Source organism: Sardina pilchardus, chromosome 6, assembly GCF_963854185.1.
Source record: "Sardina pilchardus chromosome 6, fSarPil1.1, whole genome shotgun sequence".
Taxonomy (NCBI): Eukaryota; Metazoa; Chordata; class Actinopteri; order Clupeiformes; family Clupeidae; genus Sardina; species Sardina pilchardus.
Window position 1 is genome coordinate 34,251,220 of NC_084999.1, and position 24,834 is coordinate 34,276,053.

General features: G+C 40.7%; 2 protein-coding genes across 4 annotated transcripts; both read left to right on the forward strand.

Annotated features, from left to right (window-relative positions):
- Positions 1 to 6,870: 6,870 nt before the first annotated feature.
- si:dkey-238d18.4 (TBC1 domain family member 25) lies at positions 6,871 to 15,006 on the forward strand. 3 transcript variants are annotated; one of them, XM_062537858.1, is made up of 10 exons: positions 6,871 to 7,378; positions 8,026 to 8,211; positions 8,440 to 8,558; positions 8,695 to 8,798; positions 9,365 to 9,432; positions 10,270 to 10,416; positions 10,568 to 10,658; positions 11,300 to 11,448; positions 13,401 to 13,545; positions 13,912 to 15,006. In XM_062537858.1, the coding sequence occupies exons 1-10, from the start codon at positions 7,162 to 7,164 to the stop codon at positions 14,066 to 14,068; spliced, it is 1,383 nt and encodes a 460-aa protein (XP_062393842.1). In that variant the 5' UTR covers positions 6,871 to 7,161; the 3' UTR covers positions 14,069 to 15,006. The 3 variants fall into 3 exon arrangements, with proteins under 3 accessions (XP_062393842.1, XP_062393843.1, XP_062393844.1); XM_062537859.1 differs by having other exon boundaries at positions 13,404 to 13,545; XM_062537860.1 differs by having other exon boundaries at positions 13,919 to 14,059.
- A 2,397-nt stretch (positions 15,007 to 17,403) lies between these two features.
- hsc70 (heat shock cognate 70) lies at positions 17,404 to 23,520 on the forward strand. Its single transcript, XM_062539639.1, has 9 exons — positions 17,404 to 17,547; positions 18,469 to 18,680; positions 19,327 to 19,532; positions 19,738 to 19,890; positions 20,037 to 20,592; positions 20,694 to 20,896; positions 21,425 to 21,623; positions 22,069 to 22,301; positions 23,242 to 23,520. Exons 2-9 carry the CDS (start codon positions 18,476 to 18,478, stop codon positions 23,440 to 23,442), a joined length of 1,956 nt encoding a protein of 651 aa, XP_062395623.1. The 5' UTR covers positions 17,404 to 17,547; positions 18,469 to 18,475; the 3' UTR covers positions 23,443 to 23,520.
- Positions 23,521 to 24,834: the final 1,314 nt, after the last annotated feature.

Sequence of the window (24,834 nt, forward strand, 5' to 3'; positions counted from 1 at the left end):
TGGGAGACTGCGTCTGAGCTAAGTCAGCGCAGTTCGCATTTCAGCAACTGCGCTGGCTGAAACCCGCCCCAATGACGTCAGTTCAAAGTTGTGATTGGGCCGTTTGGAAGGAATCTCCCCATGACGAGTATGACAGGTGTCTCGTTCTGCCTTCTTACCAGAGCCTTGCCACTCGCTATTAAGTCCCATTGTAACGACTTTTTGTTGCAGTTCCACCAAAATTCCACTGGGGGCGGTCGCCTGAGTGCAGAATGAATGGGAGCCTATGGAGCTAGACGGCTAAATTTGGCTCTTTCACCCAATTGTCGTTGAGAGATCTCAGATTTGATTGTAGTTTTTGCAAGTTCAACATAGGTTATAAGTCAAAAGTTGAATGAACGAGTACTTATGTCCTTCTGATTTCTTACAGGTTGAGTTGTTGTTGCCCATACCACGCTAGCATTCTGCTAATGAAGCTTGAGTGTATGACGTCATTTACATTTTAAAAGACGTTTTAAAGCAAACAAGTGACTCTAAAAAATCAAACACCACGCAATACGTAATTTCTTTGCATCCCCTTTCGAAAACAACATTCAAATTAATTGACAAAAATTTATATTTTAGAAAAGTGGATTTTGAGGGGTATTGCTCCATAGACCTCCATGCATTCTGCACTCCAAATGTGAGCGCCTCTAATGGAACCAGCGTGGAACTGCAACCATTTCAAAACCGGAAGTATAACGACAGTGGCAGTTCTCCCCTTATTAGACATTCTCTGCTCCTTACCAAAGACTCTAGAGCGGACCAAGACGGATCAGTCCAACAGCACTAAAATCAGCGTCTGGGACGACGCTGCAGCTTATCCCTGTGATCCATCTTGCTCTGTTCTAGAATCTTTGCTCCTTATGTTAGAATATGCTCAAATGAAAAGAAATCGAAGGGATACCTTCTTATTTGTGATTTCTGGAACAGCGGTAGGCTAGCCTACTGAAAACGTGAGGATATTCTGCTATTTTTATGCTGTTGGTTAAATATATACACACGAAAAACACTTTATATTTAATTAATGTGCTACAATGCAGGCCGGTTAACTGTATTACAACAGTGGTTTATTTAAACACATCATATCAATTTATTTCGTCAGTCACCATGCTCATTTTAATGAGTAAGAATAAAAGTTTACTGTATTTAATACAAAATCCCGCGATATCTACCGCGATATCTCCAGCGAGGTCTCCTCAGCTCAGTCAGAGCCTCTCATGCAGCGTTTATACGTCCTCCCTCGCTCCTCGATGCCTCGATCCTCACTGATCTACATAAAGAATGATGGGGGGGAAACAATGGGATAGTCTATCCAGTGTTAGTTATAGATCAGTGGGAACGCCCCTCGAGGATCGAGCATCGAGGATCGAGGAGGCATGATGAGAGGCACCCAGACTGTCCGGGCCGAGCTGCGTGTGCTAGTTGCCCCTCCAGCTAACGGGGCAGTCACACGCTTGCGTCCGCCAACGTTCGTCCGTTGTTTTCCCATTCACTTTACATTGGCTGCACTTCATTTCATGCCGCACTGAATTGTGGGTCCGATGCGTTGCCTGAGATACGTTGCCTCCGCTAAAAAGTTGAGAAATGTTCAACTTTTGACGGATAGCGCAAGCGCCAGCCAATGAAATTCCGTGTATGCAAATTTTCGAACACTGACAAACCAATCAGTTCGCGTTTATGGAAATGTGACAAAATGAGGCATACGTTGGCGGACGCAAGCGTGTGACTGCCCCGTAAGACTCTGCAGCTCTCGTTGACGTATGAAGCCAGCCTAACGGTGCAGTCAGACGCTTGCGTCCGCCAACGTTCGTCCGTTATTTTCCCATTCACTTTACATTGGCTGGACTTCATTTCATGCCGCACTGAATTGTGGGTCCGATGCGTTGCCTGAGATACGTTGCCTCCGCTAAAAAGTTGAGAAATGTTCAACTTTTGACGGATCGCGCAAGCGCCAGCCAATGGAATTCAGTGTATGCAAATTTTCGAACACTGACAAACCAATCAGTTCGCGTTTATGGAAATGAGACAAAATGAGGCATACGTTGGCGGACGCAGGCGCAGGCGAGGACTAGCGATGCGATGTGGGCGGGTACGAAGTTAAAATAATTTTAACGGTGCAGTCAGACGCCTCCGTCCGCCAACGTATGCCTCATTTTGTCACATTCTCATAAACGCAAACTGATTGGTTTGTCAGTGTTCGAAAATTTGCATACACGGAATTTCATTGGCTGGCGCTTGCGCGATCCGTCAAAAGTTGAACATTTCTCAACTTTTTAGCGGAGGCAACGTATCTCAGGCAACGCATCGGACCCACAATTCAGTGCGGCATGAAATGAAGTCCAGCCAATGTAAAGTGAATGGGAAAACAACGGACGAACGTTGGCCGACGCAAGCGTGTGACTGCGCCGTAACTTCCAGCGATGCGAGTGAAGTGAGTACCAAATCAGAATGTAGAATAGAGATGATTGACAGTTAACGGAAGCGAGGAGCGATGTGCGAGTAGCGACGTATGTGAATGCCCCTTAACGGTGCAGTCAGACGCTTGCGTCCGCCAACGTTCGTCCGTTATTTTCCCATTCACTTTACATTGGCTGGACTTCATTTCATGCCGCACTGAATTGTGGGTCCGATGCGTTGCCTGAGATACGTTGCCTCCGCTAAAAAGTTGAGAAATGTTCAACTTTTGACGGATCGCGCAAGCGCCAGCCAATGGAATTCAGTGTATGCAAATTTTCGAACACTGACAAACCAATCAGTTCGCGTTTATGGAAATGTGACAAAATGAGGCATACGTTGGCGGACGCAGGCGTCTGACTGCACAGTAAGGCTAGCCTAGTAAAACGTTTGGATGTGCTACAATGCAGGCCTGTTAACTGTATGACAACAGTGGTTTATTTAAAGAAACCGTGTGTAAGAAAATGTCAATTAATCATAAAATGGCCCTGATACTGTATGTCACTAGACATTAAGAAATCGTGCTCATTTCAAATACTCACTGACAACAGTAGTCCGGCTAGGATATCATCATTTAAAAAAGTGAAGTTGCAGCCCTCAATTGATGTTGATGTTTAGGCCTACATGTTGTGTTTTGGCCTGATGCACCACCCTCCACCTATCTTCTAATCACAAAGTCAGAAGTATTTCGGCATCCGGTTGCCAACTCTGCTCTAGTTACCACAGCTGCGGTTTACACCGCTCTTCAGTATTTTGAAAGTGATTGCTGCAGTACCAGTTTTGACCAGAATCTTACATACGGTTCCTTTAAACTACGTCATAGCAATTTATTTCGTCAGTCATCATGCTCATTTTAATGAGAATGAAAGTTACAGTTTACTGTATTTATTGCACAAAAAATTCCGCAATATCTCCCACGATGCATCCCACGCCTCATGTCAGGCAAACTGCAGCTTGTCTGTTCAGGTCGAGACAATGGGCCATCTAACTTTGCTCCTCCTGGTAAAAATCTCAAGGTCACGTTGACGTATGAAGACAGCCTAAGTCATCTCAAATGGGGCTAATGATAGATAGATGAGAAATGGTGCCTAGTAATTCATGTGACATGATTTTTGCAACAAAAAGGATGTTGCTACAAAAAGCTATGCATTTTGCTGTCATGTCTGTTTTGCAAGATATTGACAGCACAATAACAATAAAAAACTAGAAAAGCTCTCAGAGAGCGCAGACCTCCGCCTGTATTGTTCTTCCTAGGTTGTCATACATTTGAACCCAAACTATTCAGATTGCCACCACGTGGTCATACCATGCCATTACACCACTAAGCGAAACACATACACGGCTCCGGAATCCCGACGGAATTACGGATCACTCCCAAAATCGTTTCTTCGTTGGGTCATGCCTGACATTCGCTGAAAATTTCAGTGAAATTCAGCCATTACTTTTTGAGTTATCTTGCTAACAAACAGAAAGACAAAACAAACAGACAGACAAACAAACGCCGGTCCCCGATGACAACATAACCTCATTGGTGGAGGTAAAAAAAGGGAAAAAAGTGATTAAGGCATTTGTCAAGAAAGAGGATGTTTAGGCTTTTCTCCACACAGGATTCATGGTAGGCTATTTTGTTGCTGTGATTGGTGAGTAGTCGTTTGCAACAGCGATTGGCGTAGGCCTATCGTTTGAAACAAGCCCCAATCCAAGCATGCAGTAGGCCTATCAGACTCTGAATAGAATTATGTAGATATGGCTGTTACGGGAAGATGTTAATTCCTAAGGGTATGAGGATGCCGTAACTAGTTAAACTAAAGAGTAAAGTAATAAACACAAACAAGGAAGCAATTGAATGAAATTACCAGTTTATTGATAAATCAAAATAAGAGTTCAAACGAACATTAACATAACTAAAATAATGTTAGGCTCGGCCTATGGCAATGAAGACACGACAAACAGACAAACAAACAGGCAAGCCCCCCGGGCTATAAAATGAGCATGTCCGGTACCTCACCAAGGCTACACTTGGGCTATGTCCAGAAGTCAAGCGTGCACGCTGGATAGTACCCTCTTCCCAGTAGCGTCTTAGTTAGCTCGCTCCTCAGTATGCGTCCCTACCTACATTTGGACAGCACTAACTAGTTGGCGTCACCTGACTCGGGGAGAGGGGTGTGTTGACGATTTGCATGACGTGTGGAGCTTGACCTGCGCTGCGCAATGGATTATGGGATATCTGAGGCCAAAAAAGATGCATCGATGCACGCTTGGAAATCACGCCAAACGAAGTACCCACTAGTGAGAGCGCTTGACTTTCGGACAGTCCATTCTGACGTAACTTCCGGAAAATGCACACTGCCCAGCGTGCACGCTTGACTTCTGGACACAGCCAAAGACACTATAAGCAGGCTGCCAAACCTGGTGTTATGTGGTAACTGGCTTCCTATTTCAACTGGCTTCCTTGATGACGTTCCACAATTGATGACGTGTCTTCGACAGATGTGGCACCTTGATTTGTCAACTTTCTGATATAAACGGGAGACGAACTAATACAAATATGCATGACATCTTTAAATGTCAAAATTGGTTGTAGTAGGCTACGTGCACTGGATCATGAATATGCCATCGAAAAATAAATACCTAAATAAAGTAATTATAACTCCACGTGGGATTCGAACCAGCAATAAACTAGGCTGCAAAATTGACAATTTATCACTCATCTGTTCACGCCACAAACTATTCGTAAGACAAATGTAACGTGTAGGCTACTTGTCTGATACCATGTATATCATGATTGTAGCAAGTTAACACGGCTGATCATGTTATCTGGCTACCGAGTTATCTTGCTACCGTTGCCCAAGCCATTTACCCAAGCCATTTATCCTTTTAAGTTAAGAAATGAAGTAGGCTATTGTAAAACATCTACCAAATCCATGTTTACATGTCAGCAACATTATCGTTAATACCCTATAAGCCTACGTGTTTACTGAGTTTTGACTATCCTTCTGCGTAAATTTTGCGTAAAATATGGAGACGTTAGACTTCTCCTGCCCATTGCATTTCAATGTCCGTGTTTCATGAACTGCATTCTTAAAAGGATAGTCTAGGCTGGACAAAAGGATACTAAATTAGACAACATATTTTTTTTATTTCAGCCTATTTATTTGCTGGCGTTCATGTGTCTCTGCTACAGACAGGTAGAGGTGGCCATAGCCTAGAAGTTACTGAAACGTTTGTAAAACTTAACCATGATAACCAACTTAGAAGGCCTACGAAATGGCTTGGGCAAAGGTAGCAAAATAACTCGGTAGCCAGATAACATGATCAGCCGTGTTAACTTGCTATAATCATGATATACATGGTATAAGTCAACTAGCCTACACATCACTATTGTCCTGAGGAGAGTGTGTGGCGTGAACAGATGAGTGACAGATCTGTCAATCTTGCAGTATTGCTGGTTCGAATCCCACATGGAGTTATAATTACTTTATTTAGGTATTAATTTTTCAATGGCATATTCATGATCCAGTGCACGTAGCCTACTACAACCAATTTTGACATTTAAAGATGTCATGCATATTTGTATTCGTTAGTCTCCCGTTTATATCAGAAAGTTGACAAATCAAGGTGTCAAATCTGTCGAAGAAACGTCATCAATCGTAGAACGTCATCAAGGAAGCCAGTTGACATAGGAAGCCAGTTACCACAAAACACCGGCACACCCTGGCACACCGTAGCTACTCAAACTCCCCAGTCTGGGAGGGAGAGTAGTTGCCGTGATCGGCACGCGCTGCAAACAGACACCACATAACACACACGACACACAGGCTCTCACACTCACACAACCAAATTAGGGGATATTTCAGAACTCTTAATGTGGACAGCTCCCCTTACCAACCCCCATTATGTTCAGGAAACACAGAAACAATGTTTTGTAAGATAAATCATAGAGAACCTTCGTAAGTAGGCCTACATGTGCTCTTAGTGGCATCCATATGGCCATGTTTTGCAAACATTGGCAATCTGGTTCCCCAGAATGTTTGCCTTAAAATATATGGCCTACATAAATGATGTAATACTTTTAGAATTGAGTGGTAGATCTTTCCTCATATAGTTGATCATAAATAACAATACGACTTCAGTTCAGTTCAGTTAGGCTACTTCAATTATGTCAACCCCATACCACACTAAGGCTATTGTTGGGATAGATTAGGCCTACTTTAGGACAATTTTAAGGATATGTCTACAAACACAAGCTCTCTGAGACACTTCACAGCAGACCTAAGGGCATGTCTGTTGAAAGCAGGCATTCAGGCAGTAGGCTACAGAGAAACCGCTTTAAAGCCGAAGCAGAAAACATTGCTGAGACTGTCACATGACATGAGCATGTGCAGTCGAAGTAGCCAGGACTAACGAAGTGGAAAGAGCTAAAACGAGATAAGTTTTGTGAAGACTTAATGCCTTTTTTTCTATGTAGGCTAGTCTACACAGAAGGCATGACAAACTTTACCAGAATTCAAGGACGTTAATTTCTTTCATATCCAGCAAACTCATTGTCAATTTCAGCGCGTCAACAATCTCTTTTTGTATGTAAAAGCTAACCAAAATCTAAGGAACTTGTTTGTTTTATTATTGTACCGACCATTTAGGTAATTGCGTAGCCTATTCGATGCCAGTAATTGCGTAGCCTATTCGATGACTATTTGCTGCTGTGTCGAAGGAATTAACACTACTTTCAGGGATAAAACGGTAGTGTTATCGATGAATGACGCTGGTCAGACAAAGCGTCTACGACGATGTGCCTCCGTCACCTCACCTGTGCCATCACTTCAATCCATACCACTACCCGGTATAATGGACCCAGATGGCCGTGTTGACGAATCTAGGCTGCGAAAGTACATTTTTAAAAACGGTAAGAAAAAATGGTTTCATTATAGGTTAGTATTGCTTCATTAGTAGCTGGCATACATTCGACTCATTTAAGTTTTTCACCAGGCCAAGCTATGACCAGCGTTCAGGCTAGTCTATCCATAGCCATCATGTTTTGCCAATTCAAACTAGGTCGTGGTAATTGATGTTTGGCCCAGATCGATGCATTTACAGATTTTTTTTTTCTTTTTTTTTTTTCCTGGAAACCATGGTGCGTTCATGCGCGCGTGGGAAAACATTTTTTATCAGTGAAAACGTCATGTGAACGTCATCTAGTGGGAATAGTGGGATGGTGGGAAGTTTGGCAGGAAAGTTTGCAAACGGTGTTGCCTTGTGGGCTTGTCATCACTTTTGTCCTCATTCAAATGGGAGAATGTCATTTTGCTCTAATGGGATGGTTAATATATATCAGTATGATTTAGCTTGACACTTGATAAATAACCATAATCTAAGTTTGGGATGATGTGTCGTCCCACATTTGTGTGCACAGAGATGTTCCAGTACAGAGCCATGCTGCCAAATAAATGATTTCAAGTTGAAGTAAAATATCCCTTTGACTGAAGTGGCCCTGACTGAACTGCTTTCAGACGATATAATACAATTTGCTGTGTGCCTTTTGTTTCACTACAGGTGGTGTGTTGCCCCACGAGCGGGCACCAGTATGGCAGTTTTTATTCGGCATGTACCCCAGCAACTCGACAGCTCGGGAGCGTCCTCTGATTCAGGAGCAAATGGTTGCTCGCTATCAGGTCATGAAAAAAAAATGGCAACATGTTTTACCAGGTGCTGTGTGCCTGCAGCTCAATGGAACAGATGGTACACACAGCTTATTTCTTTCTCCAATTATTGTATAATTTCCCTTTTGCACATCCCAATTTAACTTTCTTGTGCAGACAAAGGAGTGTATGTTATTGGATTTGTTTTCTTTTTTACTTTTATTGGGCTCCGAGATGGAAACATTGTTCTGAAGCTTTAACAATGTGAAATGTGTATATAGCACTCCTATTTGTTTTTGTTGTCCTCTCTCGATTCTGTGGCGAATAGCTGAGTTGATAGCTGCAGTGAAGTTTTTTCACCAGCGCCAGATACACATCCAAAATGAGGCTTCTCAGCTGTCCCAACAAGTGCGTGAGAGGATGTCATTTTTAGAGCTTCAAGCTCAGGTAAAAAAACAATATGGTATATTTTTAGAATATATATTTATTTGTATAATTATTTTTAGTATATTGACAATATTGACAATAATGTTTCTTCATGTTGTGTATGAATTCTGCTCTTTCCAATTTCTATAAAATGTAGGTATTGTTGCAACGTGTTACCTTTAATGTGGCAGAACTACAGGAGGCCATCCGAATCATTGATAAGGACGTTCCTAGAACTGACAGAGACCTTACCTATTATCTGTAAGTAGTGCAAAACTAAGCTGGGGGCATTTCAGGCATAAAGCCTTGCCATTAGTAAACATCCCTCCACAATACTGAGCATGTCTGCCTACTGTGTTCGATAATGTGGACTTGAATTCAGTACAGAATTCATACTTTGTACTTGAACAATTGCTGTAAACTGGGATTTTTTACAGAAAGGTATCTTGTCAGTTAACTTTCATAGAGACTTAAACTAGTATTCTGTACATATTTCTGGATTTCACCTTAGATGACTCTACCTTCACTCCAAAAATGCCCAATGCCCATTTAAGAGCATTGTAAATACAAAATGCTATTTGGCACACAGTACAGCTCATCAAGATTTGCATTGAGCAGCATTTTACTTGCACAAATGCTATGCATCAGTTTATGATGGTTGCTTTCTAGTCATTTCATTATTTTGTGCATATATGTCTATTTATGTTGCAATTACTGCTGCCTCCCCTGAATATCTTGTATGTATTCAGTCAATGAGGAACTTCTCTCCCAACAAAGTCATAAAGGTGCACAGGCACTTTGAGGTCATAGGTTGTTTTTGCTTTCAGGGATGAAGGCCTTGGAAATCTCCTTGTGTTGCGAGATATTCTCATCACATATGCTGCTTTTCATCCAGGTACAATCTCTATTGACTAAGTATGGAAAGTGAGTCTAATCAATTAAATGTGAAGCAGAACCAGAATACAACTCTTCCCCTCAGCATTGGGAATAAACAATGCAATGTAACATTTTAAGTTTGTCTGCTTTGAAAATGAAAGACTCCCACACATTGCGGGACCAATCAGGTCCTACTCCAAAATGATTCATTCAGTATTCATTCTCTAAAAGGGGGTTCTCATTACAGGCAGTAGACCTACAGTGTAGGCCCCCATAATGAATCACAGTTGGTTTAAGATTCATTATGGGGGGAAATATTCATTGTGGGGGAAGACATTAGTACACAATGATCAGTACTGGTGACAAAGCACCTCATCACATCAAAACATCACATTCAGAATTAACTTTTGGTAACAACGTCTGCAAAGTAAAAGTCCAATTAACTTTCACATATTTTCAACGTGGTCGACTGACCTGTTCATTGACACAAAAGTGTAATGATGAGATGTTGTGCATTAGATCATTAAAGTGTATAGCTATGGGATATTCACGACTGTTACGCTTTTGTGTTCATTAAAGTGTTGTTTTAACGGCCTTGTAGTTCTGCCTACATTTACTAGCCCACATGGACAACTTAACATGTAAAAAACATGTGTGGACCAGTATTTCATAATTGGTACGAGTTCAGGATCTGATTTTGACCTAATTCAGCACTATCTAAAAATAATCTTTCTCTCCTGCTTAGATAGATCTCAGTGGTTACTTAATTATTTGGTGATTCCCTAATTATTTTATCACAGAAAATGATTATCGTCAATGTATTTATTGGGTTTCTTTGTGATCGTGTGTGCTCCAGAGGTGAGCTATGCCCAGGGTATGAACGACTTGTGTAGCCGGTTCCTGGTGGTGTTGGACTCTGAAGTGGAAACCTTCTGGAGCTTCTCGTGCTACATGGAGAATTTTTCGAGAGACTTTCATGCTGACGGTCTACACCGTAAGATTGGTGTGTCTCATCTTGCAATGCAATGTCATCAGTTATTAATACCAACTACTGTATATATTGAGAAAGTACTCCGATTCCTCCTATGTTTTCATATTGTTATATTGCAGCATATGGTTATAGGCTATTTCTTTCATCATGTGATGTCCCTCAGAACTGGAAGCAGCCTTGTTAAAAGAATTGGATCCTCTACTCCATGCTCATCTTGTCACAGACAACATGGACAGATTCACCTTTTGTCATAGGTATTGTCTCTCTTCTCTTTCTCAACTTTATGTCTTCAATCAAATCGACATGGAAAGCTTTTTATTGGATTTCAGATTCTTTTTTTTCTTCTCCAGAACTTGACGGTATTTTCTATTCCAACATAACGTGTACCATTTCAGCCAAAGAGCACATAGCTGAACAGAAGTAAATAATTATGCATAATTCAGGATTATGGAAGTGGTTAGCCCATCAGTTAGCTCATTACTCCCTTTTAGCTGTGTTGCTAGGCCATTTTTTATTATCACTACCTTTGACATGGTTGTTATATTTATTGTGTGTGTTTTTGATAGAAGAAATGTTGAGGCATCGGCTAGACCAGGTTGTGGCTCATTTTAGTTGACAAGTCAAGATGTTGGCCATTACATAGGAAGAGACTCTGACTCTTCTCATTCGTCTTTTTCTCTATCCCCCCCTTTCTTACTTTCTTCCTTCCTCGCTCCCCCAGCTCGTTCCCACTAATCTATAAAAGAATGATGGGGCAGCAACAATGGGATAGTCTATCCAGTGTTCTTTATAGATCAGTGGGAACGAGCAGGAGGACCGAGGAAGGGAGGATAAATGAATACAGGAAGAAATACGTGTCAAAACAATGCATAATTGTTCTCTCCCTCTCTTGTAGATGGTTGTTGCTTGGCTTTCAGCGGGAATTTGAGCATAGTGAGGCACTCCGTCTTTTTGAGATCCTGCGATGTGATCACCTCGAGCTCATTTCCCAACAGGTGGAACGGGCCCGTTATCAAGAACGGCTTGTCCAAACTCAGACCACAGGTAACACTCTGATTTTGATCTAAAGTAGAGCTGCCAATGAATTCAAATATTTAATCATGTTTAATGGCAGAGTTAGTTACCCGTAAGACTGTGAAAAGGTAGTCCCTCCTTTTACTCAACTCGTCTGACATTCCCTGCCACATTTACCTTCTCCTACACACCGCTGTCATATGATCTGGAGAAATATCCTTTGGTCACCATTATTCTGAGATTTACAGCTCCTATTGACTTACAAAACAATATTTAGAAAATGTGCTCAAAGTCAAACTAACGCCGCTGACTTATGCCAGCAACCATTTAACTTTAATAATAAACTCCATTTTGGTACAAGATATATAGCAAAAATAACAGAGTTTGGCAGAAGCAATGTCAGACTTTGCCCATAGATCAAATTTATCATCTAATGTCAAATGTCAGATTAATAGCATTCAAAAACCTACCTCAATGATACACCACAATGTATAAAGGAACAAAGTTTAGAAAAGAATAGCATGATATATCAGATGGATTAGATGAATCATTAGTTCGATTTTCTACCGGAATTTCCTGTTAAATTTAATATTTTACGGTGCTGTTGTGCTGCACGGCCACTAGATGACGGCATTTCACTGCGTGCTTAGACCCAAATCAGGCTTGAAGTGCAATGTCATGCTGCCATCTGGTTACCATGAACTATTTAATGTAGCCCACCATATATATATATATATATATATATATATATATATGTAAAAGAGGCCGCCAAATAATACTTCCTTACCAATCATTCTTCTAATCCATCTGATCTCAAAACAACTTCGGCATAAGCTATTCAAAATTATAGGCTTACGTTCTAAGGTTAAAAGGGACCAGGCTTGTTTTGTGGTATAAATTCCCATAGGTACCAGGCTGGGATTCACATAAATGAACGGAACTCTCACTAAAATTAGCGAGACTTAACAGAGGTTTAGCAAGGTTGATGGAATTAACCCCCCTGCTCCCGCAACCCTTTGTTTCCCCAAGGAACACGAGCCCCATGGTCATGAGTAGTTAATTCCCTGTTTGGGACAGGGGAAATTGTTGATATGAGCAGGGGAAGCAATTGTCGGAATATAAAGTGATAATGTTATTATTATTAAATTCATTTTTTGCCTTGGTTATTATTATATGATTGATTGAATGACTTTATTGTTTATTTACTATTCTCCCACATTCATTGTTTGTCTTTTCATTAGGTTTGCTTGAATTGATGTTGTTTATTGTTTATATTGCTATTCTCCCTACTTAGTTTGACCAGTTTTTTATTTGTTCACATTAAATTAATTATAGTATTGTTTTATTTGTACAGCCGTATGTTGCTTTGGATTAAGGTATCTATCAAATAGCATAACCATAACCATTATTGTCAAATCTGAAATATATGTTGAATTATGCTGCATGTATGTTGGTGATCTACTGTATATGCAATGTGTGATGGAGCATAGAGGAAGTAGAGGAAGTTACTGAGTTATATTGGTATCTACCAATTAGAGGTGATGGATGGCTTTATTGGATTTGAGAATTTTGCTAGTAGGCTACTTTGAGAAATCTGTTGGTTGATTTTTGTTTGTATTTTCGGAATAGTAGGCTATTTTTTGTTGGCAGTGTGTCTGATCACGCATTTCATAGCACTGTAATTAAATCTGCTTTTTTCACCACAATCCACGTTTGCGGTTTGCTGGGTATTCACCCCATCACCACCCAACCTCAGTGCGTCTTTGTCTCCACCATCCTGTGTGGAAGTGAGACATTTTTCATAAAGACGTTAATCACAAGTTTGACACACATTTCTACCTGTTAAAAACGTACCATATTTCCACGCTAATTAATGCTCTTCTCAGCATAGACAGGATATGCTTGCTCTCAAGCAGACCTGCTGTGGCTGATGGTGGTGGCTGTGGCTGATTGATTATTGCTATTTGGCTCTTTTATTGCAGTAGAAGACAACCCAGGTGTGGAGCCACAAGTCATCAACACAGAATATACATTTGAACTCTTCATCTGTGCTACCGTCATACTGGATAACAGGGACATATTACTGAACTGCAGAAGTGACGTGCAGCTCATCCAGTTTACCAGCAGGTGCATGCAGTTGATTGTGCTTGTGTGTGGTTGTGTTGTAACATGTAATACACTAAGTTACACTGAAGTTAACTTACTTAGTATTTGCTTATTAACTTGCGCGTGGTAAGTGCTCTGTCTTTTGTTTTAAATTAGAGCAGAGATCTGCATTTTCTTTAGCCAAATGTCCATGAGTGTTCAATGCATAAGAGTATGCAAATAGAAACCCTGCGGTTGAGAGGGGCCAGTTTTTGTACTGCGTTGAGGTACCAAATAATAACATATAAATATATTTATTTATATTTAAATTATTATACAATAAATGTATTGGACTGGGATCAGTAAATATTCAGCAACCTGTTTATATGACGACCCCTATTTTCTCAGTTTACAGGGGACTCTTGACCTAAACAGCACACTCAAGAAGGCTGAAGAGCATTTCTTCAACTACTGCAAACGTTCAGCCTGGGACTATCTCAACACCCGCTATCATAGTCACAGAAGTAAAGATTTCCTTAACCAGCTTCGGAGCCTCTTCTCATGACTTTAAAGGGAAAATGGAAAGTCTTGGGGATTTGACTGTTGCAAATGGACTGTCTACCATCTCATCACTATCACGCCGTCGTTCTCAACTGCCTCTTCAGCCACTCTTTGTTCTGGTCCCACCCATACCTCTCCTAGCTGATATGGTTTGTCACCATCAGAGCCTCTTGTTCTCATCCGGCCTTAGTCAACCATGTGATGGCAAGACTCTGTGCTGGGAGACCTTGGACCTCATCTTCATGTTCCGCTGATTAGATCATCCACCACTAGCGTCTGACTTTTCCATGCAAGGCTGATGACACATGCAAGGCTGATGAAATATTGTCCCACTCATCCCTTCAGCAGTCTCTTGCCACTTGCTTACATGAAATGAAACTCTGGATGCCATCTCATTTTCTCAAACTCGGCTCCAGTAATAAGACTGGGCTCATGGTTCTGGCCTCCCAGGCATTCAGAAAGGTTTGAGATCTGCTGCTGGTTGTCGATGGCTGCTCTGCTGTACAGTACATGTCCATCTTTTGAAGTCTGTGTGTTATCTAATATCCAGGACTCCACCCTTTCCCTCCAGTCACAAATCACATATATCTGTCCATAAAACACCAAAACCAAAAAATCAGAAACACCCTCCGACTGTAGCTGTGAGCCACTCTGCCACATCTCTGGACTCAAATCAGACCTAAACCCACCTGTTCACCTCAGTACATAGCAAGGCTACCTCTACTTATGCTGCAGTCTTTTCTGTGCCATTAAGGGACACTTCACCGATTAGCATTAAGCTTTGTATCTTTAGAGAAAAATGTTTTTGAATGGTCGTGCATCATTCCCTCAGTTTGCCTTGAGATGGGAGAAATACGGATTTCAATGAAACCCATGAATAGGACATCCTGCTTTCAATGATGTAAAATGATGATTTTTACATCATTGAAAGCAGGATGTCCAACATTGAAATCCATATTTCTCCCATCTCAAGGCAAACTGAGGGAATGATGCACGACCATTCATAAACATGACTGGTTTTCTACAAAGCTTAACAGGGTTCATACGTTTTTAAAAAAACTGGAAAAGTTATGGAATTTGAAAATGCCAATTTTCATGCCTGGAAAGGATTTGGAAAACAAAAAACACTCCAAAGGTTTTGGAAAAGTCATGGAAATTTGCTTCATCCAATTCAACTCAGAAACATATCTCATTTGGGCAGGTCATGTCTCACACTTGCGTCACAACCGATTGGCAAATTTTTACGTTTTGAGAGCATTCCTTCTATGTAACCATCCCGTTATCTCACGCGTCATATCTATAATAAATGTAGCACTAGTTGATGTATAAGGTCATGGAAATTTGTGAAAAAAATCATGGAAAAGTCATGGAAATTATCTGGTGGAAATGTGTATGAACCCTGGCTTAATTCTAATCGGTGAAGTGTCCCTTTAGGAAGGATCCTTGGGTTTCATGAAGGGCACAATCAAATTCATGTTATTACTATTATGGTTATTGAAGCAACTAGAAATATGTACAGCATGGCAAATACAGTTGCCAAAACAAGTCACCCTTAAACATTAAAGAATATCTTTAAAATGTGGTCCTGGACTTTGTATCATTCTGAATTTGAGGGTGCTTCTCACTCTGCCTTAGGTATTTGAGAATAAAGCACAACATTAAACAATTATTTACACCCTGAAGTTGAATTGACTTGCATTAAGAGCTGAATTACTGCATCTGAGTTTAAGTTGATGTTGATGTCTCCTTTACTGGTTCATAATGTAATGTATTTTAGGTATTGTCACTGTTAATCTACTCCTTTACATCTCTCTTTTGTTGTGTATGACCATAGTGGAATGGGTGGATTGGAGTTGGTGTAAGTAATGTGATATTGTTTGTTTTCACTGCTGGTGGACCAATATTGTCGCTGTAGTTTCATGTGTTCTTTCTCTGTTTCAGAATAAGGCTTTTGGGACACACTGACTGGACATCATAGGTGAGCTGAATAAAATTAAATATAGTATCTGCAGGTACAGTATGTCCTGATAGTGCAGTCGTAAGAAAACACTAGTGCAATATTTTACATTGTGCTGTTTGTTATATTTTATTGTATGTATTTTGACTATGTACTATGCATTGTATTGCATCTTTGAAGCATATAGTTTAAGTGCATAGGCCCCTTTTGACGGTGGAATAAGTGATCAGACACGAGACACCGGTTGTTCTTACATTTTTTAATTAATCATGTTTTTTTTTTTTATTAAAGTATATTTTTGGGCCTTTTTGCCTTTATTAGTATAGGACAGTGAAGAAGTAGACAGGAAGAAAGTGGGGGAGAGAGATGGGGTGGGATCGGGATATGACCGCAGGCCGGATTCGAACCTGGGTCCCCGTGGGCAGTCGAACCCATAAATGGTACGGGCGCTGTAGCCTGCTGCGTCACAGCGCCCCCCAATTAATCATGTTTTTTAAGGAGTACCAACTGGTATCTGCCATTTAAGAGCAAGGAGCACACCATGGCAAGTTGATATTATGTTGTCCGTCTATGCAACAGCAGGATAATGCCAAAGCATGCTCTGCTAAAACAGGTGTGTGTGCATGTGTGTATGTGTATGAGACAAGATTAAACTTGTAGGCAATGATAAAACAAAATCTTATACTTTAATTATTGACTTTCACAGCCTACTGACTGACAACGGGTTACAATGGAAAACATAGCCTGATAAAAGCAAAACTCCCCTCGACAACGACAAGGACATTCATTCAAGCACACCAGGACCGTCTTTACTTTGCGTTGACAGTTGAGTTACACCTGGGGCCACCATGTGCCGCATGTAAGATACAGCCTGTTGTGTTCATTTCAGCTTGTGTTCATTTGGTTTCTGCAAGCTGCCTTTCTGCAGTTTTCCTGGTCTATGTTAATCAGCTGTGATTGCAGGGCATTAATAGCTCTTATAATGTTCTTGGTGCGTTTGTTTTTGTCTGTCTGTCTGTGTCTGTGAAAAATATTGCTGTCTGTGTACAATATATATTCAGTGAAATGTAATGATTGTAGATTCCTGATATTCGTCTCAAGGCAGGCAGTCGTGAACGATTTTAAAATGAAGAGAGACAATCCATATCTCCATGATACCATTCTATGACTCCTGTGAGACTTTCCAATTATGTACAACACATTCAACAATTGAAATGGATTGTGCTTGTAAACTACAGCATACATGTCCATGAATATGTGCCATTATTTGAACCCTTATTCTATCAACTGGAGAGTAGTGAGTGCTAATTTCAAACACAGGCCTAGAAGTTTCTCCCCAGGTATCATGTGACGGCCACTGGAAACTCTCTGCCCTGCATGAGTATATACAGCCAAGAACACCAGAGCTCTGTCTTTCGGTCCAACTCTTGTGGAGGGAGAAGGAAGCAGGAGTTCCTCAGAGCTTTGTGTCTGTGAGGCTGGAAAGGACACCATTCATATCACTCTGTGAATTGTGACTGAGACAGGTAAAATCCCCTATTAAAATCTTGATATTTTGATAGCAAGCTGTTGTGTTGTGAGGTGGTTTTGACTATGAGTTAAGCTTAAATGGAACTTGATTGAAAAACATAAACTTGTTTATTAATACTTCTTTTGCTGCATACATAATGGCCTTTTGCTGACAGAGAATTCATATGGTACATGTGCCACTTCTTGTCTTTTTAAGTAGTGTATGCTACCCTGTGTTGCCGCATTTGATCCAGAAATGTTTCCCCGCCAAGCCATGAAAGATGGTCAAGTTTTTTAAGAATTATTAACGAAACCTGGTGAACAGTAATTGAGAAAGCTCACAGTGAATCAAAGCGTGTGGTGATTGACATTATCCAACTGTCGGAGCAGTGTTCTTCAATAAATATATCCCACAGAGAGTTAGAGGAGTGAGGTGCTTCTGAGATTTTGGCTGTTAGCCAGTGGTGTCTGTTTTTAGTGTCACACAACCCTCTCCCTGGCATGTGGTCAGTCAGCTCCTTCTGACAGCTTAGAAGCTCAGAGTTCATTCTGTCACATTTTCAGTTATAGTAGGTATGATATGTAATGATGTAATGACTAATCCTTGATTAAACAATAAAGTCATCATTGTGTTATACATGCTTTAGTAATCAGGTGAGAGCTGATTGGGTTTACTATCAGTGAGATGAATCAGTTTGTGTATCCACGATTCTTTATGTATACCTCTATGTGTACGTACTTGCAGGAACATACTGTGTGCTTGATGTTCACTCTTATTAGCCCACTTATGCTTCTGATTCTGCTGTTTAATTCTTTGTTTCACCTAAACTGTTGTACTCACTACAAATCATGGCCCAACAGGGATGGAAAGGAGAACATAACCTCCCAGGTACAGTAATATTTTCAAAAACACTGACTGAAGTGACCTATTGTTTCAGATACAGGATGTCTAAAGGTCCAGCTGTTGGTATTGACCTTGGTACCACCTACTCCTGTGTGGGTATCTTCCAACATGGCAAGGTGGAGATCATTGCTAATGACCAGGGCAACAGGACTACCCCTAGCTATGTTGCTTTCACTGACTCAGAGAGGCTGATTGGGGATGCTGCAAAGAACCAGGTGGCCATGAACCCAACTAACACCGTGTTTGGTGAGAAGAAAGAGACCTGAAACAACTGCCACTTCATATACTGTTGGCTGTTAATAGCTATTAGATATACAGTGAGGGTCATAAGTATTTGAGCACATGCTAAAGTTGACTAAAAAGAGGAATATAAAATCATAATAATGTATTGTAAATAAATGAATGTTTTCCTTAAAATACAGGGGTCATAAGTATTTTAACCCCTATATTAAATTCCCATAGATTTTGATTTTTAAAGGCCAGTTATTTCATGGATCCAGGATACTATGCATCCTGATAAAGTCCCCTTGGCCTTTGGAATTAAAATAGCCCCACATCATCACATACCCTTCACCATGCCTAGAGGCTGGTATGGTGGTTTTTTTTGTTGTTGTTTTTCAGTTAGCCTATTAACTGGTTTGATTTGCACTGAGCTCAATGAGAGTTAATGATAAGAAAATAGTTAAATTATTAAAATAATAATAAAGTTACAGTTGTACTGATTTCCTACAATTATACTGCTTTACTGTAGTTACTGTTGTTAGCTTACAGTCAGTCATACTGTAGAGTGATTTTTACATAGTACTACAAAAACGTAGGGATCTCCTTAAGAACAAATCTTTGTAATTGTAATATGATTGCATAATTGCAATTGCCCTTTTCCATTGCACAGATGCTAAACGTCTGATAGGCCGCAAATTTGATGACGCAGTTGTACAGTCAGACATGAAGCATTGGCCCTTCAAAGTGGTGAGTGATGGAGGCAAGCCTAAAGTGGAAGTGGAATACAAGGGTGAGGTAAAGACATTCTACCCTGAAGAAGTGTCCTCCATGGTCCTCACAAAGATGAAAGAGATTTCTGAGGCCTACCTTGGAAAGGTAAGAAATGGAATCATAAGAAAAGAGCATCAAAATAAAATGTGGAAAATGTTAAAGTGTCTGACAGCTTTCCAGGTGTGTGGGTGAGAGAGAGCGAGAGAGAGAGAGTGTGTACTGTATACAGTACATGCATTGACTGTGAAAATACAAATGTACAACCTCGAGAATAAAATAAGTGACAGACATCTTGTTTTGTATTCCTCAGCCAATGACCAATGCAGTCATCACTGTGCCTGCTTACTTCAATGACTCCCAGAGACAAGCCACAAAAGATGCAGGGACCATTTCAGGGCTTAACGTCCTGCGCATTATCAATGAACCAACTGCTGCTGCAATAGCCTATGGTTTGGACAAAAAGGTACTGTCTGAACCTGTGCACCAATTCACAAATCTCAAATCAAAAACAAATCTCTACCATCTATTCAGGAGTCCGTAATATTTGGTTCAGGCTCTATAGTAGTAAAAAAAATTGTATCTTCTTGCATTTGTCCTTTTCTGATTTAGGTTGGAGGGGAGCGGAATGTTCTAATCTTCGACCTAGGTGGAGGTACCTTTGATGTTTCTATACTTACTATTGAAGATGGCATCTTTGAGGTTAAGTCAACTGCTGGTGACACACATCTTGGTGGTGAGGACTTTGATAATCGTATGGTTAACCACTTTATTGGTGAGTTTAAGAGGAAGTTCAAGAAGGATATCTCCAATAACAAGAGGGCTGTTCGACGTTTGCGCACTGCCTGTGAGAGGGCCAAGCGTACCTTATCCTCCAGCACCCAGGCTAGCATTGAGATCGACTCACTGTATGAGGGTGCTGACTTCTACACCTCCATCACAAGGGCCCGTTTTGAGGAGCTCAATGCTGACCTCTTCCGCGGCACACTAGAGCCAGTGGAAAAGTCCCTGCGTGATGCCAAGATGGACAAAGCCCAGATTCATGACATTGTTCTTGTTGGTGGATCCACACGAATTCCAAAGATCCAGAAGCTCCTGCAGGACCTCTTCAATGGCCGTGACCTCAACAAGAGCATCAATCCAGATGAGGCCGTGGCCTATGGAGCTGGTTAGTGGTTCCTACATGTACGCTGGAATAAATACTAACATAAATGTTTTAAATACATTTTGTCCTCTTTAACCTTGAGATTTATGTGTTCCTATTTACAGCTGTCCAGGCTGCCATTTTAGCTGGCGATAAGTCTGAAAATGTGCAAGACCTCTTACTTTTGGATGTGACCCCTCTCTCTCTGGGCATTGAGACCGCTGGTGGTGTCATGACAGTGCTCATTAAGAGGAACACTACTATCCCCACTAAACAAACTCAAACCTTCACAACATATTCTGACAACCAGCCTGGAGTGCTGATTCAGGTATATCCCGGCTTGATATCAGTGAATGTTGACATGTATGATACAAAATGTAAAAATATGGAGCCTTGGAGTTGGAGTGTTATGCTTTTGAATGAAACAACGGCTATAGACGGATTATTCAGTGAAGGTGTACCATTTATTGAAAATGTTCTTTCAGTGCTCCTTCTATTGTCGTGCCAAAGAAACACACTGAAAGAATGGTGAAGGCTTGTCTGTTTCTGTGAGAGGATATCTCAATTTGGCCATTATTTAGAATATTAGGGTGTGGTGTGGTAGGGTATGGATTTGTTGTGTCAAGTATGCATGAAAATTCCATCCTCTCTTCAGACCTAGTTCACTGTATTTCTTACATTATCAGGCAGTTCATATATTTCTCCACTCCTATCGCTACAGTGTTTAATTCACCCTTAATGCCACTGGTTAAATGTTTACTTTTCCATTACAATAACTGTAGTAGTAGGCAATACTAAAGAGAAAGAGAATCAGTAGTAGTCATTAGTAGTGTAACTTGTGTTCTTTCTTTCTCAGGTGTATGAAGGTGAAAGAGCTATGACAAAGGATAATAACATCTTGGGGAAATTTGAGCTCACTGGCATCCCCCCTGCTCCAAGAGGTGTTCCACAAATTGAGGTGACATTTGACATTGATGCCAATGGTATACTCAATGTGTCTGCCGTTGACAAGAGCACTGGCAAGGAGAATAAGATTACCATAACTAATGACAAAGGTATGGCTAAATGCATAATCCTAAACCATGCTTAATCTATTCATAGATGTGTTTTTCTTTCATTTTATTCAAATGAATGATGATATATATCTAGATCATGTAGATTAAGCAATATTTAATATGATAAATGCATTGAATGGACCCAGTGACCTTAGTATGTTATATGCTATATTACTATATTCCTTGATAATACTAAAGATAACCACTACACTACCACTGCCCCATCCATAGTCCAGTGTTTAAGGAGCTGGGATGGAGTACAGTAGCCTGAAAGTTGTCGGTTCAATTGCCAGCTTCCACCGTTGTACCCTTGAGCAAGGCACTTAACCCCAAGCTGCTCCAGGGACAATGTAATCCCTTGTAATATAGTTGACATATGTAAGTCACTTTGGACAAAAAAAGTATCTCCTGAATGTAACGTAATATTTTTTTTTGTTTGGCCAAGGTCGTCTGAGCAAGGAAGACATTGAGCGTATGGTTCAGGAGGCTGACAAGTATAAATCAGAAGATGAGGCACAGAAAGAGAAGGTCACAGCAAAAAACACACTGGAGTCTCTGGCTTTCAATATGAAGAGCACTGTAGAGGATGAGAAGTTGCAGGATAAAATCAGTCCTGAGGACAAGAAGACCATTGTGGACAAGTGCAATGAGGTCATCTCTTGGCTGGACCGGAATCAGGTAATCACACAACATTATATAAGTGATAAGTGATCACTAAAAAAAAGACAATTACCCATGAGTATCCTCTGAGTGTATCCAGATGGTTGATAGTTGCATGACAAAAGCATGTTTTCAAGATGCTATCCACATGACAAAAGGCTGTGTGAAGGACACCATCACCAAATAAGCAATCACACAATGGTATATGTTGCATCCTGGATTATATAAGGCTTTAAGAAGTCATCTCAGACTTATTGAAACCACAATTTATTAAAACCGCAAAACTACAACTACTCACTCTACCTGTGAATGAATCCCTCCAAACATGGAAGCATGACCCATCCAAAATATAAGTGTTCAACTTGAGACCATGAGAACTATGATGACTATTACAGAAAACTGAATTGGAATTACTCCAGGTATGTATACGTTCAATTGGACCCAAGCTGGCCGCTCATCTGTCTTTGGATTACACTTTCACCACAAGGGATAATGTCTTTTCTAAAACAAGTCCAATGTATGTACTAAATGTAGCCTACAGCACTTAACATGGCACCAATTTGCTGCTAGCTAAATTGCTTGTCAATTGTTTTGGTCTCTGACGTAATAGGTCAAACAGAAAAGCCCACTACTAACAAGCTGAGGGTGCACATGTGGCAGAGTAGGCCATACTATGGGCTATAAATCGACTCCCCTCCTGTGCCTGAATGCGAGGACAAAGACAGTAGTCAAAATAAAATGGCCTAGTGAAGCTATAACCTTACTGTAAGCTGAAGCTATAAGATCAACTTAACAGTGCATACTGAAATTGTAGATTGCTGCAGAGGACTTTGAATAGATAATGACCATTTGCTGTTCCATATTACCAACTCAACCCTGTATTTCCCTCCCATTGTTTCTAACCTTCTCACCATTGTTTCTGTTTGCCACTCTGCTCTACTTTGCTTTTCTCTAACAGACAGCTGAAAAGGATGAGTATGAACACCAACAGAAGGAGCTTGAAAAAGTGTGCAACCCCATCATCACTAAGCTCTATCAGGGTGCTGGTGGCATGCCTGGTGGTATGCCTGGTGGTATGCCTGGTGGTATGCCTGGAGGATTTCCAGGAGGTGCAGGTGGCAGCTCCTCATCAGGTCCAACCATTGAAGAGGTTGACTAATGTCAAGAATGTCCCAAACCGCTTTCATTTTTCCGTTGCCAAATGTAACTACAAATTAAACTACTCAACCAGCATAAATTGATCTGTCACTCAAAGCAATGTTGCGCATGTGAACCTTTGTGCATGTGAACACTCTAAAGTTATTAAAGTATTTAAATTAAAGTATCTACTTATCTAGTTATCAAATTAATTAGCCTTGTTAAAACAGACCTATTCTCAGAATTGGTCTGGACATCATTTACAAGGGGTGTACCCAGTTGGTACATTACTCTTTTCTCTAACCCTTTACAAAGTACAGCTTTCTTATCGAAAATTTGACATGCAGTTGCTCCATTTCAGAGATGCACGTCCGTGTCATTAAAAACTGACCATAAGCCACTGGCATTGCCAACCCTCCTCCTCCCTTTGTCATTGTGTGAAGAGGTTGTGATTGGGTCCTAGTTGTTTGGTGATTTGGGAATGGGCTGGAATGGAAGGATTGTGAGAGTAAGTTCAAATGTGTTGACAAATTGATCTGGGTTCACCCCACCTACATATTTATATTACTCATACTAGGTTTGAAACCCACTGCATTTCCCTTAAGCTTTATTGATGCAGTATGTTTGAACCCACTGAATTTCTGTCATGATGAAGCTTACAGTTACAGTCAAATAAAAAAGGGTGATTCATGCAACCATACATATTTTTGTCAACAAAATAATACAAAATAACTGTGTGCTTGGCACAGTGCCCAACACTGAACGTAACAGAAGTCCATATAAGATTGGCTATGGCACTGTTGCTTTGGTTTTAGTCTACTATGTGGAAGGAGTGGGGATGTTTGTTTCAGCAATCAGAAAGGTAGGTCCATGCTTGTTGATGAGTTCTATGCTTTACAGCGCTTCGTCATAATTTTGTAGCCTGGAATCAGGTAGAATTGTCTACATTATGTTGTACACTTTACAACTACAAAGTACAAGAAAGTCCTAAGCTGATGAATAGCTAATTTTAGTAGTTAATTAATAGTTAATCGCTAAAAGTTACCCAATTCCTAGTTCAACAAACACTGAACTCAACATGTTTCACAAGTGAATACAATGACGAATGACAGCCCAATGCAACACAAATGAATGAAGGGCATAAAGAGTCCATATTAAAACTAGATGCACCGCAGAGTGGTACGAAATATGACCACCTCCCAGTCATTCTCTCTCTGTGTATGTGTGTGTGTGTGTACATGCATCTGAGTGTGTGCTTGCCTCTGTGAGTGTGTGTGTGTGTATCTTTATATGAGTGCTGCTTGGTCAGGCCCTATATGGTTCTCAAGATATTCACAGAAAACTGTGTCCGCCCTACCCTCTTTTTGGGGGGGGGCCTGGTGCGATGGGTGGGCGACAGATCAAAACTAAAATC

Coding starts and splice junctions, on each gene's coding strand:
- si:dkey-238d18.4 (XM_062537858.1), top strand. CDS start 7,162: ATGACTATTTGCTGCTGTGTCGAAGGAATTAACACTACTTTCAGGGAT. Junction 8,212..8,439: donor GCAGCTCAATGGAACAGATG/GTACACACAGCT, acceptor TGTGGCGAATAG/CTGAGTTGATAGCTGCAGTG. Junction 8,559..8,694: donor TTTTAGAGCTTCAAGCTCAG/GTAAAAAAACAA, acceptor TATAAAATGTAG/GTATTGTTGCAACGTGTTAC.
- hsc70 (XM_062539639.1), top strand. CDS start 18,476: ATGTCTAAAGGTCCAGCTGTTGGTATTGACCTTGGTACCACCTACTCC. Junction 18,681..19,326: donor CCCAACTAACACCGTGTTTG/GTGAGAAGAAAG, acceptor TCCATTGCACAG/ATGCTAAACGTCTGATAGGC. Junction 20,593..20,693: donor GGCCGTGGCCTATGGAGCTG/GTTAGTGGTTCC, acceptor TCCTATTTACAG/CTGTCCAGGCTGCCATTTTA.